At 39.1% G+C, this 15,201-nt stretch overlaps 1 protein-coding gene across 1 annotated transcript in view; it reads left to right on the forward strand.

The window, feature by feature from the left end:
* Window positions 1-15,201, forward strand: part of CFAP54 (cilia and flagella associated protein 54) — a 340,765-nt gene that overhangs the window by 139,897 nt on the left and 185,667 nt on the right. Inside the window, exons 36-39 of the mRNA XM_052001234.1 lie at window positions 1,588-1,815; window positions 6,366-6,589; window positions 6,703-6,823; window positions 7,660-7,768. Coding sequence (XP_051857194.1) covers window positions 1,588-1,815; window positions 6,366-6,589; window positions 6,703-6,823; window positions 7,660-7,768 — 682 coding nt within the window. The remainder of the gene's footprint in view (window positions 1-1,587; window positions 1,816-6,365; window positions 6,590-6,702; window positions 6,824-7,659; window positions 7,769-15,201) is intronic.

Below are 15,201 nucleotides of genomic sequence, written 5' to 3' on the forward strand. Positions count from 1 at the left end.
GAGTGCTGATAAATGGTAGAGATGACATTTGAAGCACGATCCTCTGGCTTCTGACCCAAGTAGGCACACTACTTCTAATTATATATATAAACAATTTTTAACATCCATTTAAAAAAAATTTGAGTTCCAAATTTTCTTCCTCTTAGTCTCCCTTCCTCCCATTTCCTTCTCCTGAGAAGGCAAGCAATTCAATATAGATTATACATGTACAGTCATGCAAAACATGTGCCATGCTCCGTCCCCTACAAAAAAGTATGCTGTGGTCTGCATTCAGACACTATCCGTTCTTTGTCTGGAGAAGGAGAGCATGTTTTCATGAGTCCTCCAGAATTGTCTTGAATCATTGGATTGCTGAGAATAGCTAAGTCACTCACAGTTGATCATTTCTCATTTTGCTCTTACTCTATACAGTGTTTTTCTGGCTCCTTTCACTTCACTTTGTTTCAGTTCATCTAAGTCTTCCCAGGTTTTCTGAAAGTATCCTGCTCTTCATTTCTTATAGTATAATAGTGTTCATCACAGTCATATAGCACACCTTGTTTAACTATCCCCCAACCGATGGACATCTCTTCTATTTCTAATTCTTTTCCACTGCAAAAAAGAGAGGCTATATTTTTGTTCATTTATGTCTTTTGCTTTTTTTCTTGGATCTCTTTTGCCTCTAGCAATGGTGTTGCTGGGTCAAAGGGTATGCACAGTCCCTTTGGACGTGGTTCCAAACTGTTCTTCAGAATTGTTGGATCAGTTCACAATTCCACCAACAATGCATTGTTATTGTTGTTCAATTGCGTGATCCCATGGACCATAGCACGCCAGTGCTGCTGATGGAATTTTCTTGGCAAAGATTCTCCAGTGGAGTAAGGGAAAGAGAGGTTAAGGGTCACATAGTGTCTGAGGCTGATTTTGACTTCATATCTTCTTGACGCTAGACCCAACACTCTGTCCGGTGATCTGCCTCTAGCATTATTGCATTAGTACATTAGTGTCCCAAATTTCTCACATTTTGTCCTTCGTTTGTCATTTTCCTTTTATTAGCCAATCTGATGGATGTCAGGTGGGTACCTTAGAGTTTATACCAATATTTTCAATGAGAGAATTTATATTCCACACATATATTTAGTTTTTCTTATTTGGTCTTGAAACCTTTTGCTTTTTTTTTTTTCTGGATGTACTTTGATGATGGACAATTTTTCTTTTAATGTAAGTTCTGCATTTTGACAGTAACTATGGAATAAGTGATATATAGCTGCCAGGGAAAAAATGGTGCCTGAAAACTATTATTTATTAAAAGTATTTCCACATCTTAGCATTACTTTTAGTTAGAACTTCATTAGTTTTGCATTATTCCAAGATGTGCATTAGATACTTATTAAGCATATAATAGAATTAATTTCTTTGAAAGCACATTCATTTTACATTTTTAAGGAATGTTCTGCAATTTCTTGTTAGCTAGATTAGGCCATGAATGAGATGTTGCCAGCAGTCCTTAAAATTGTAAATGTATTATCATTATTTAACAAAGAAAGATGGTTTCCATATTTATCTTCTGGAAATATAAATCTGTGTTGCACATTGCTTGTGTTCTAGGTTCTTGCTCATCGTGGTGGTTATTGGACCTTACTTCAGAATGCCTCCCGGATTCTTTGGAACTACACCTTGGAAATACAGATGCTCTTTCAACAGACACATGCTTTCTCGAGATCATTTCCTATCAGCAAGGATGCTCTCTTATGCACATTTGTGTTGCCATATTATTTGACAGCAGAAGCCCTCCTTGACATGCTGGTAGACCTGCAGCAGAGCAAATCTATTAAGGTAAAGTCAGTTGGAGAGAGAGAGAGTCTTTCTATTTTGTCTTCTACTTATCAGGGAGAAAGATGTAGGGTGGGTCATACAGCAAAGATGACAGTGATTTATACATGAATATCCATAACCCCAAATATATTGAGTTGAGCCAATGGTCCAGCTTTTATGCGTAGAGAAAAATGTCAAATATTACCAGATTCTACAGTTAAATAGAGATCTATATTCTCATCATATTTAGCAACAACAGAATTGAATGATGATGAATGGGTGCATACCTTTTAGAGTACTTTCAAGAATTCACAGCTTGGGAAAAATAGAAATTAATTTTCTTGTGTTTATATTTGGTTTGGTTGTAGTCCATCTGTTTCTCATAATTATGTTGAACATGAGGCTTAGTTTTTACTGAAGTGAATTTAAATTGTTAGCATTAGAACTCAGTTGTTAACACATGTACAAACAAATCAATAACTGCCCTACTGTCACACCTTCGCCGAGTTCTGATTGAGTTAATTATTTGTGCTCATCCTATTGTATTGGTCTCAAGATGTGTGATGTGGGACTAAGAGTTTGAAGCTAGGATCTGAGGTAACAAATCTTGGCCCTCACTTGCTGAACTAAGTCCAACCCTGCAAGAATCAGGCAACATGCACAAGGATGGAAAGCAAGTTAAATTTAAAAAACAATAAGGATTCTGTCTAAACATCTATATCCATATGGAGAGAGGTTGAGCAAGTGATGGGAGTATCATCTACTCAGCACTGAACCAATGAGACTTCTGAGAGAGAGGGATAAGACTTCATTAGGTGCTGAAAGGGGAATTCTGGCTTTGGGCAGCCACCATCAAGAGACCTTAGGAGAGCAAATTTCAAAATGCTTAGAGAAGTGACAAAATTTTGGGTGATTTCAGCTTGCTTCTGTATTGTCTAGTGGGAAGAAGGCTCTTAATACTGCAAAGGGTGGGTAAGAGGGCTTTGGAATAAAAATAAGAGAGATTTGGAACTCCAAATCAGTTCATGTCTCGTGGCTTGGGTGAACTATACCTGAAGATATTGAAAGATCTGTCACAAGCATTTATCAGGGAAGAGGGAACAATTCTGAAGTGCCTTCTGTGTTCCAGAAGGATGGGACAAATGTTTTAGAAATATTATTTCATGTGATCCTCACAACAATACTGGAAAGTAGATACAATAATTATTTCCATTTTATGGATAAGAAAACTGAGGCAAACAGAGGTTGGCTCATGGTCAAGTAGCTACGGAAGTGTTTTGAGACAGTATTTGATTCAAGTCTTTCTAACTGAAAGTACTCTATCCACAGTGCCATCTAGCTGCTTTGTAGAAGATGGTCCATAACATGGCAAATATGGGAATGTTTTACATGACTACACATGTATAATCTGTACCAAATTGCTTGTCTTTCAAGGAGGGGGCAAGGGGAAGAAGGGGAAAAAAGAATGTGGAACTCAAAATTAAAAGAAACTATGAATGTTAAAAATTTTTGTTTACATGTAATTGACAAATAAAAATAAAATAAATTAAAATAAAGATGCTGCATGAATGTTTAGCCTGTATCGGATTGTTTGCTGTCTTAAGGAGGGGATACGGGGGAGAGAGGGAGAAAAATTTGGAAAACGAAGTTTTACAAAAGTGAATGTTGAAAACTATCTTTGTATGCATTTGGAAAAATAAAATACTATTAATAAAAGAAGATGGTATATAAATTACATCTTGAAAGAAGAGAAGAAATCATTGAAGTCAAGATGAGGAACGAGTGTATTCCAGGCATGGAGGGCAACCAAAATAAAGGAACTGAGATGGGAGGTGGAGTATTGTGTGGGAGGAGCAGAAATAGGTTAGTCATGTCCCTTGAGGCTGTAATAAAAATGTGCAATCCAGCATTAGCGACTTCCAGTGACAGAGAAGTTTTTGGTTTATCCTAGAAACCAAAGGGAGATATTTAATTGGAGATATTTAAATATATATATATATATATATTATCTCTATAGACTCATATATGTGAATGCAATATCTACTGTAGAATGTTATTTCCTTGACAGTAAAAATTATTTCATCCTTTGTGTTTATAAGTTCCTTGTGTTGTTGGCTATCAGATATTATAGACATTTAAAATCTTGTTGATTGATTGACTAAAAAGCATGTCCCATAGAGCTGATCAAAGGAATAGAATATGCTCAGAATCTTTAAGTGTGAGAAATAGGATATTCAGAGGATGCGTAGGTTATGTTTGCAGAAGAGAAATTTTAGAGGGATGTGATTACTGTCTTCAGGTATTTGAAAGGCTGACTTACGGTATGAATGAATGAATGAAAAATCATTTATGAAATGCTCAATTCCTTCTCCCTAAAAAAGTAAGCAACCTGGTAGACGTTATACATGTGCAATTTTGTAAAAAAAAATTTCTACATTAGTCATTTTATGGACAAAAACTCAAAAGAAAGAAAGAAAATAGATAAGAAAGGAAGTAAGAAAGAAAAAAATACTGTGCTTCAGTTTGTATTCACTTACCTTCCAGACTTCAAGGCTGGGTTTTTTAGCTATCCTCATGAAAACAACTATAATAGTAATAAAGTATTAATGTCTAGAATCTGTGATTTTTGATATATGGAAACTCCCTCCACCAATTGTCCACTGTTGAGGGGTCTGACTTGAAGGCCTGCTCCAATAAGATTAACTATAATTGGGAAACGTGTAATTAAATAAAAATATAATATAATATAAATAACATTAATTAATGATTTTCTAAGCCAATATACAGCCCAGAAGGATCTCTTGCTATTTCATTTTGATATCTTGGAGAGAGGCCTGAGCCTCCGAGAAGATGTGACTTGGCTATGGTCCCACAGCTTCTAAGTGTCAGAGGGAGTTCTGCTAAAGCAGCATCCATGTGAAGAGGTTTTGTTATTGTTTGTTTATTTTTGCTTCTGTGTTTTTTAAAACACAGTTTTCTCATCATTTCTTTTGAAATAGTTGTCAATAAGCATTTATTAAGCTCCTGCTGGGTGCTAGACACTATGTTACATGCTAGGGATACAAATAAAAGCAAAAATATGGTCTCTGTGGAGGAAGATAATATTCAAACAGTTGTATCGGGTTTTTGTGTATATATTTCTATATACACACAAATATAAGTCTCTGTAATAGATAAATACATATATTTTTCCTTTATATTCCCATCATACATAATATCCTTTATCATATATATATATATATAACATATATACATCATATATATATTTAATATACACCTATACACATACATATATACACATACATATGGAAGCAACTACATATGGAGGCTCAATGGATAGAGCACTGAAGCATTCAAATTTGGGCTCAGGCATTTACCAGTTATGTAGTCCTGGATAAGTCACTAACCTCTCGTTGCTTCAGTCCATTGGAGAAAGAAATGGCAAACCACTGCAGAATTTTTTTGCCAAGAAAATCCCATGGCAGTGTTGTTATGATCCATGAGGTCATGAGCAGTTGGACACAAGTTGAACAACAATGCATATGTGCACATATCCTTATATATATATACCTATAAAAATATAATATATAATAGTAAATACCTATATGTATATATAGAAAATAAATTGGAGATAACCCTAGAAGGAAGGCATTATTAACATGTAGGGGACAGAGAAAATCTTCTTGAAGAAGGTACTGTTTAACAATTTGTAATTATCTTGTAAAGGGAAGTGGATAGAGCAAGGGATAGAGTATGGGACTTGGAGATGAAAAGATCTGAGTTTGAATTCTGAATTTTGTACAGTGGGAAAATGGGAATCACTAGAATATATTGCGCTGTATTTCAATGAAATCACACAGTAAGTAATGCTGAATGGAGCATTTCAGTAATGCTGAAAGTAATGCTACAGAACCCACATAAAATACAATTGGCTCATGTTAATTGAAACTCTTAATCACTATGTTTTAATAGTCTGTTTTGTTCTGAAATGAGAAGTATACTGAGTAAGTGAAGCCATTGTCAGTCTATGCTCAGAGAAACCTTCTGGAGAGAATCAAGAATCTGTGTGAACCATCATATATTAAGAGTCAAGATATGTGTGATTGATCTTGGATAGGTCCTTTAAATCTCCCTGTCATTCAGTTTCCTTGTCTATAAAATGGCAAAAATAATAGTAGTATCTACTTCACCAGGTTATCATGAGGATAAAAAGTGTTAATATTATATAATTCTATATTTGTTATGTTAATATTATATAATTATAGAGCATTGTAAAACTCAAAGTGCTATATAAAGTCTGTTGTTTTTATCATTATTGTTATCTTCCCCATTAGAATATAAGCTCCTTGCATTGTTTGTTTTGGTTTTGTATCCCCGCTACTTAGCATAGTGCCTGGCTATAGTAAGAGCTTAATGAATAAGTGTGGATAGATTGATTTAGATTATTATTACTTCTTAGATACATTCAAAGTTAGTGCATGTTGGGTCCATCATCTGGAAGAAAATATATTTTGGAAACAAATCTTGAATAGTCCTATGCTTGATTCAATACACAATTTGGTCATTTGCAGATTTTGGATGACAATAAAGATTTCGGTGTTCCAAGTGTTTATGGAAGCATTGAAGATGATAATGGGGGCTTTAACCTGACTTTTGAAGATCCTTTTGATGATACGAATGTGGTTGATTTGAAGTATATTTCTAACTTCATCTTTAAAACTTTGGAAATTTTGTACAGAGTGGGAAAATGGGAATCACTAGCACATATTGCCCTCTATTTCAACGAAATTACACAGTAAGTAATGCTGGAGGGAGACTTGCCCTGCAAGGCCCACATCAAATGCAATTGGCTCAGGTTAATTAAAACTCTTAACTATTATGTTCTAATACCCTGTTTTGTCCTGACAGTGAGAGGTATACCGAACAGGTGACACCATTGTTAGTCTATGCTCAGAGAAACCTTTTGGAGAGAATCAAGAAATTCAGTGGCCAAGATACGATCAAGATAGAAAATGAGATTGAGGACAAGGTGGGGGTGTGCATGTGTGTGTGTGTGTGTGTGTGTGTGTGTATACATACATATGCACTCATTTTAAAACACAAAACATCTGCGTGAATTTGTTCCATTCTTTCCAAAACCTTTTTGTAGCATTTCCAAATAACAGACATAAATAGGTAACTTTGTGTATCCAGAAAGAACATTTCACACGAAATTCACAGAAAAGTTTTCATCAAAGTTTGCTAAATTAGCTTTTATCATCATTTCATATACGTGAGGACCTCTGTTTCAAACTCTCAAGAATGGCACACTCATTTCTGTCAGGCTTTCCACCCCTCACATTTCTATTTTTAAATCCCTATGATTCCAGGCTTTGGACATCATGATGGTAGAGAGTAGTTGGCCCAAAATTAAACACAGAGGAAGTTAATTCTGAAAAACATCATCAAGGAAAATTTAAATTGTGCTAAATTGTCCTAAATGATGAGCGAGGTGGGAGAACCATCCCACATGTTCTATGATTGCAAAGTAACAAAAAAAGTAGCCTGCATCTCCTAACTGTTTCAAATTAGATAATATAAGATAAATTTAGGAGAGTGAATTACACAATATTGGAAAACTATACTCTAATTGCCATATGTAATTTGTATAATGCTCTCCTCCAGCTGTATTCTACAAAATGAATATGAAAAATGCTGTTGTTTGTTTGGGAGAGTTGATCATGATTGAATGCTGCCATCCTGGCTACTATATTAAGCATCATGTTTTGCTTCTTTATTTTGACAAGTGAAAATAAGAGAAAAATTCAAGAAAGATTAGAAATGGATGACTAATTGATAAATATTCTTCTTCTTCTTTTTGTAAAGATAAACCTCCGCCATATTATTGGTAAACAGCCCCATCCTGCTTTTCAGCCTAATGAAGCAGGATGGCGTGAAGGCTTTATTGATTTTGACCAAGGTAGAGTTCATTCAGGTAAGGAATGATTCCAGCCCCACACTCTTGTTTACTAATTCTCATGTAAGGCTCACCTTTCTCCTCCATTACTTCTATGGTCTGCTAGAACTTAATCTTACCTAATTAAAAAGTTTCTAAAAATCCTTTTTCTAGAGGTTTGTTTGATTAAAAATCCATTTGGCATTTACCCGTCTGTCTTAATCTCATTAGTTTTGTTATTTACATTATTATAAGCCTCAATTAAGATGGATTCTTTTGGGAAAAAAAGCAAATGTATTTTTATTGAATTTCTAAGATGAACAGAGATCCTAGATGGTTGGTGAATGCCCACACTATGGTAATTTTCTTTTTTCTTTCAGTGTGGGGGAATGGGGAAACAATTGGAAATGACCTTCCATTGCTGCCTTGCCTGGTACCCCAGACAGGGTTCTGTTCTGATTTCTGAAGCAGCTCTGGTCCCTGTGATTAATACAGTTTGTTTCTCCTGAGAATCCTAGTTTCCTTCTTTTCAGATCGTCATCCCAGGCTTAGGACATTTAGGAAACTTGTGACATTTGATTTTAGCTAAGAGAATTGAGCTTCAAGGTTTGGGCTATCTACAGTTTGAAGAGATGAGGCAATGGAAGGCTAATATAGATGAGAATAAAAACTGAAGTTTTCTTGAATGCTGTGCATTCTTGTACCTCCTGGTAATGGGTATGGATAATGGGAAGATGCACTAGACTTGCTTCTGAATGTGTTCGAATTTAAGGGTTGCCACCAGAAGTTAAACAGTAGATGAGGGAGGGCTGTAGAGGCTTAATTTTCAGTAATTAATAGAATAAATATTCTTTGATTGGGAGCTTCCAGGAGAAATACCTGCAGCTTTAAATCCTTCCCACCACAGCTCACAATAGCCTTCTCCCAGTTCAGCTGGTTCAAGGCCCTCAGTTTGATTCCAAAACGCTTCTTGTGCCAGGAGTTAAAGCCATCCTATAGAGCAAGGCTTCTTAAACCTTTTTTACCTCAAGACTCCTTTTCGCCCAATAAATTTTTACAGTGAGGCAGATGCCTCTACCAGTGCTCCCTCACCTGTCAGGGTATCACCTCCTTGATGTCATGGTGCTCTTTGAGAACGAAGGACAAGAATATCAGCATGACCCCGGATGTATAGGTATATAAAATCCACATACAGAGCAAACATTTACTGATAATAAATCAAAATGTTGCAGCTGCCCACATTCAGTTATGAGGCCCCAGATGGGGGTCATAACCTGTAGTTTAAGAAGCTGGGCTACAGAGGATCCATTGAAGGCAGCGATGGCAGCCCGGATTCTTTGTAGAATCCTCCTGAAAGAGAGAGGAGCCATTTCTTTTCTTGGCCAGAAACGGCACAGGAATTGCAGAAAGGCAGATTTCACTTCAGAAGAAGGATCATTTCCTAACAATGAGGGCTTCCTCAAAGGCGAAAGGACGGCCCAAAAGCCGCTGAGGAAGGCTGCCTGTCCCCAGAAGGTCCTTGAGGTCTACTTGTCCAGGCTGTGGTAGAAGGCATTCCTGCCCTGACGTGGGTTGGACTGGGCAGGGCTGAAATCCCGTCCATCTATGAGATTGGGAGTTTCTGGGCTTTGGGCAGAGAACTACTTTATTGATCTTGTCCATACGAAATCCTTGTTATTTAGTCATATTTTATTTGGGCCTGACTCTTCATGAACCCTTTTGGGGTTTTTGGCAAAGATACTGAAGCTGCTTGCCATTTTTTTCTCCAGATCATTTTAGAGATGTGGAAACTGAGGTAAACAGGGTGAAGTAATTTGCCCAGGGTCCCAGCTATTAAGTGTCTGAAGCTGGAATTGAACTCAGGAAGAGGAGTCCTTCCTGATTCCAGGCCTGCGGGTCTATCCTCTGTCCCATATGAAATTAACTTGCCCCAAATTCAGGGAATCCTGGGATGATAATATGCATATTATTTTTTTCTAGATTTTCTTTTTTGCAGTTATATTTGTCATCCAAAAAATGTGAAATTGTTTTCATTGTGATGAAATGCGAACAATTGCTTTGATGGAATATAAAAATATTCTTGCTTTTTTGGCCATAGAACCCCCAAATCATAGACTGGTGGAGCTGGAAAGGGGCCTTAGAAGCCCCAATCCATCCCATCCCTTCTCTGTGGTTCTTGAGGCTCTCTTTAGGTTCTGGGCTCAGGCAGAAGATTGTGATGAATGTTTTTCTTAAATTTTTTCTACCAGACTTGTCATTCCCTTGGTGAGGAGCTGTCTCTGCCAATGCAGGTCTCTGAATCCATATTTTCTAGTCTCAGAGACTTGCCTGTGACCCTGAAAGAACGAGGGGTCTCGCCCATGGTCACACAGCCAAGATAAGTCAGATGCGACACACACAATAAAATTGTCCTTCCCTAATTCTGAGACTTCCTAGGCTTCCTAATTCTAAGACCAGCTTTTCTTTCTACTATGTCACACTGCTTATTATTTTGCATTTATTAGCAGAAATCTGACTTCTTGTAACTTCACTTATTCTTCCTGTTCTGCTCTTTGGGTCCATATAGATTAAGCCTAATTCATCTTCCCTTTTACAGTCTTTGGATAATTGAAGTCTGGCACCATTCTCTGCCACACACACAAACACACACACACACACACACACACACACACACACACAAAACGAGAGAGACAGAAACAGACCGACAGACATTCACTTGGATCCTCATTCACTTGGAAAGGGCTGAAATCTTTGCTTTTAATGTAAATGAATTTTAAAAAAACATTATCTATTTCTCAAATTGAATGTCAGAATGAGTTTTTCGCTGGGGTTTTGTGTCTCAATTGTGGGGAGAGGACACGAGGGAAAGAATGTTAATTGCTTGTTAATTGAAAACAATGAAATTTAATAAGAAAAATACAAAATGGATACAAAGGTCAGGAGAAGGAAATATATACTTAATGAGACTTTGCTTTTTATTAAAAAAATAAATCTGACAGTTTGCCCATGATATCTTACACACAGAGAAAATCTGACATTCTTTTAGCTACTTCCTCCCGTTCCCTGCCCCCGGATCAGTTAGCTGTCAGCACTGTAGTTTCCAGTGCCTGGATGAAGACATTTCTCATAAAAGATGATTCTTTTATCTTGGGGCTTGTGGCAATAAGAGCTCCCATTTGTATCTTGGTAAAGTGCAGTCTCCTGTCCCAGGGTTCTCCTCTACTCTCTCTCCTTGTGGTGTAGAAATATCTATGGGAGTCTGGTGGCCATGTGATTAATGTTTTGGGCCCCCACAACTCTTAAAGACCGTGCTCTTCCTGACGGATCTGGGGCTTGGGCATGATCATGGAGGCAAGAATCAGAAGGGTGAAAACATCAATCCTTGAAGAGAAGAGGAAAAAATAATTACCTATCACAGCATATAACAATTATGACTTTAAATCATCATGATCTACCTCTAAACAGATCTGCATATTGAACATGCATTTTGATTAATAAAAACAAAAAAAAATATGGAAATCATGTTCTTTCTGGAGAAGTTTAGATGATTTTGCAATGGCAATTGAGGGAAGCTATGTCTTAGTGATTATGAGATCCATCTAATCACACACACACACACACACACACACACACACACAATAAAATTGTCCTTCCCTAAGAAAACTAATTTCATGGAAATATTAGATTTTGCTGTGTAAACGGACATTTTTATTTGACCTCTCCTGGATAAACAAGTGACCAATTAGAGGACACTGTGATTCCTCCATTAACATCCTCCTCTGATGTTCACGGTGTGGGTCCAGCTCTGCAGGAAGCCTGTGTCTCTCCAGGGACATTATGTCTGACACCAAAGGAGTGATGATCTCACAGGAAGAAGAATCTGCTGCTCTTGAAGACAGTTTGCTAAGTCATAAACAGATTGCTATCTGTGTCAGCGAAGGGACATCCAAAAAAAATCATGGCTCCTTTAAGGAAGTTCTCTATCCTGAGCTGCTGCAGACTCAAAAAGAAAATGATGGACATGTCAGCTGAGAGTATTAACTTAAGAGAAAGTTGGAGATAGTTTTACCACGTTTAACATATATTGTATTACTTGCCATTTGGAGAGAAGGTGGGGGGAAGGAGGGGAAAATTGGACTGCAAGGGGCAATGTTGAAAAATTAAACATGCATATGTTTTGAAAGTAAAAAAGTTTTAATAAAAAAAGAGAAAGTTAGGAAGTACAATGAATAGAGCTCTGGACCTAGGGGTAGGAAGATCTGACTTAGAGCCTTACTAGCTTTGTCACTTAAACTTCTCTTTGTCTCAGTTTCTGTAAAATGGAGATAATAGCCTCCTAAGGCAGTTTAACTTTGAAGTGCTATATAAATTCTAGCTGATATTATTATCAGTAAGAGATTTAAAAAGCACAATTTTTAGACTGTTTTCCTTAAATGTCAGTAAAAGCTGAATATTAGTAGGGTTCAGTTTCATAGCACATATTTACATGCTGAAACCTGCCAAAGGGCAGGCTTTAGTAGCATGAGATGTCCTCAGACGTTGGGTGATTTATATGTTGTTTTAAACATTTATTGTTTTTTTTTTTTTTTTTTTTTAGCATTTATATGTTGTTTTAAGCTTTGCAAAGTGCTTTCCATGTTTCAGATGTCTGTGAGGTTGGGGCAGCTAGAGGGCGCAGTGGATAAGAGCCCTGAGGTCAGGAGGACCTGAGTTCAAATCTAGACTCAGACACTTAACATTTCCTAGCTGTGTGACTCTGGGCAAGTCACTTAACCCCATTTGCCTCAGCAAAAAAAGAAAGAAAAATCTGTGAGGTGGGTGCTATTAGCCCCATTTTATGGTTGAGGAAAAGGAGGCAGACAGAAGTAACTTGCCAGCCAGTAAGCATCTGAGGGAGAATTTGACCTCTTCGATCCAATACGCGAATATGTGCTGTGTGGCCTGGTGTGGTAATGAGTCCTTCCAGAAGCAGAAGGGAAGGGAGAATCGTAGGGAAAAGGGGCAGTGGCAGAGACAGGACGGTAACGGGAAGGAGCGCCCATCCCGGTGTGAGGGCCCTAACGCCGGACGGGCCCAGCAGCAGAGCCAGAAGACACTGAGCTGGGGGGCCCGGGGCTGGTGGATGGGACGGTGCTGGGAGAAGCTTGGCCGTGAGGACCCCCCTCCCCCAGCATCTTCCCTCCACACGCCCACATTCCCCCTCCCCCCCCAACCAGCCGCCTGTGAAGGGATGGGGCTAGCGAGGCTGCACCCAGAACCTTTTTCCCTTTGGATGAGTTCATCCGCCCGGGTGTCTCTGCGCGCGTCTGTAGGTGCTCGCGGCTAACCTGGAGACCACGCGCCCGTGCCCACAAAGCCGCCATTGTGTGAGGGCGCCGTTCCAACAGTGTGCTGCTTGTCTGCCGCCCCGCTGGGGCGAGAAGGCAGCCGCCGAGCTGGCACGCTCCCTCCGCGGAGACACGGGGCCGAGTTGTAAGCCGTGGGCCAGGAAGGAGCTGGCCCGATTGAAGCCGGCCTTACTTGCTCGCCTGCCTTCAAGGCCACCCAGTGGGCCGTTCTTCCTGGCTCCGAGCCGCCATCTTCCCAGGAGTTGCGTCAAACGTGCCCTTCGACGAGAGGTCAGAGCGCGTGTCCCCGGGGAGACCATCTCTGCCTTGTACCTCTGCAGCGAATAATGCTTCCCCACCTTCATGCATTTATAGGGCTGAGGAGGAAACGCGCATCCGGAACAGAGAATAATCTGGGCGAGGGCCCACACATGGGGGGCACGGGAAGGTTAGGACAGTTTGGCTAGAGCTAAGCCAGTGTGAGGGGCGGGATGGGAAAGGTCCGGAACCAGGTTTTGGGAGGCTTCAAGAGCCAGACTAAGACATTTATTTTGTCCCTCAGGCAATAGCCCCTGATTTTTTTTGTTTGTTTGTTTAAAGTAATATTAAACACATATGGCCAGATTGGGGTGAAGGAAGATAATGAGGGGAGGGGAAAATTTGGAACACAAAATCTTGCAAGAATGAAAGTCAAAGATTATCTTTACATATATTTGGAAAAATAAAATACTGTTGAGAAAAAAAAGAGAACGAGTTCTTGTTTGGATATGCCGAGTCTGAGTTTGAGACTGGGTGGAAACAGGCAGATGGATGCCCATAAGCAGTGGGATTCACAGGATTGGATTTTAGGGCAGCAATAGAAGGAAGGGCTGAAGGGCAAGCCCCAGAATGAGATGGGAATGGGATATTATCAAGATGGAAAAGCAGAGGGGAGGGTCTCGAAAAGATAGAGGGCCACAACTTCCTCTTGACACTGGAACAAAAAGATGGTGGATGATGGAGAGTTTGGGAGTGGAAAGGATTCGTGATTAACTCTTTGAATTATTTAGAAGTTGGAAGGATGTCCTTAACATTCTCTGTTAGTCAAGAAAATTAGGAAAGAAAAAATTCTCTAAAAGGAGTGATCTAAAAAAAACATGTGGGCTCTTTTCTAAAGTGTCTGTTCTGTGATCATTTGAATGAACTTGGTGGATCTGGAATAAGAGGTCATTGTTGGTGGTGGTGATAAGTGGTGTTTAGTTGTATTATCCCATTTGGGCTTTTCTTGACAGACATAACACTAGTTCCTTCCAGGGACTCACCCAGGGTCATACAACTAGTCTATGTCTGGGGCTGGATTTGAACTCATGAGATGAGTCTTTCTGACTTCATGTTTGCTGCTCTATCCACTGAGCCTCCTAGCTGCCTACAATCAGAAGATCAGAAGGTTGTTGGTTCAAATCTGGGTTCTGCCCTATGCCATTGGGAAAATTACTTTACCTCTGGGGGCCTCTTACTTGTAAACCAAGGAGTTATAGGCAATATTTGTTAGGCATCTTTCCACATCTACATCATTGTAATATTTGATTAAGATCTTGCTAGTTGAGTGGGGACAGATCAGTGATCAGTCAAGCAATGCTTAAGCTTTTATAAAGCATTACTTATGTGTCTGGCACTGTGTTGAACAGCAGCCCAAGGAACTAAATGTGGGGAGAAAACCTGTAAGTAATCAGAAATCACCTTCTGATAAAGAGAGCTTTTCTAGCATCCCAGGAAGGTGGATAGTCAGCCCCAGGAGCTGGGGTCCCCCATGTTATACCCCTCCCACAAGAGGTCCAGATTTCCCCATCCCAAAGTACAAGTCGTTGGATACAAGGCGCCAGGGAAATCCATGGTTGTGAATAGCCCAATCCAAAAGGGTTGGGTTGGCAAACACGTTGGTACCAGAAATACCCATCGTATCAAGGTACTTCTTAACTTGTTTCTGTTCTTTCTTCATTCCATCCTACCTATCCCCAACTCCAAGAAAAAAGACATTTAAAGAGGGTCCATGGAAGTGACTGACACCTTCAGGATCCATACTTCCATACTCACTGTCTTCCTCCAGCACACACAGATATGACCTCTTCCTCCATAAAGTGGATACACCAGTCTCTGCCATAGTTT

This window comes from Antechinus flavipes, chromosome 5 (genome assembly GCF_016432865.1).
Source record: "Antechinus flavipes isolate AdamAnt ecotype Samford, QLD, Australia chromosome 5, AdamAnt_v2, whole genome shotgun sequence".
NCBI lineage: Eukaryota > Metazoa > Chordata > Mammalia > Dasyuromorphia > Dasyuridae > Antechinus > Antechinus flavipes.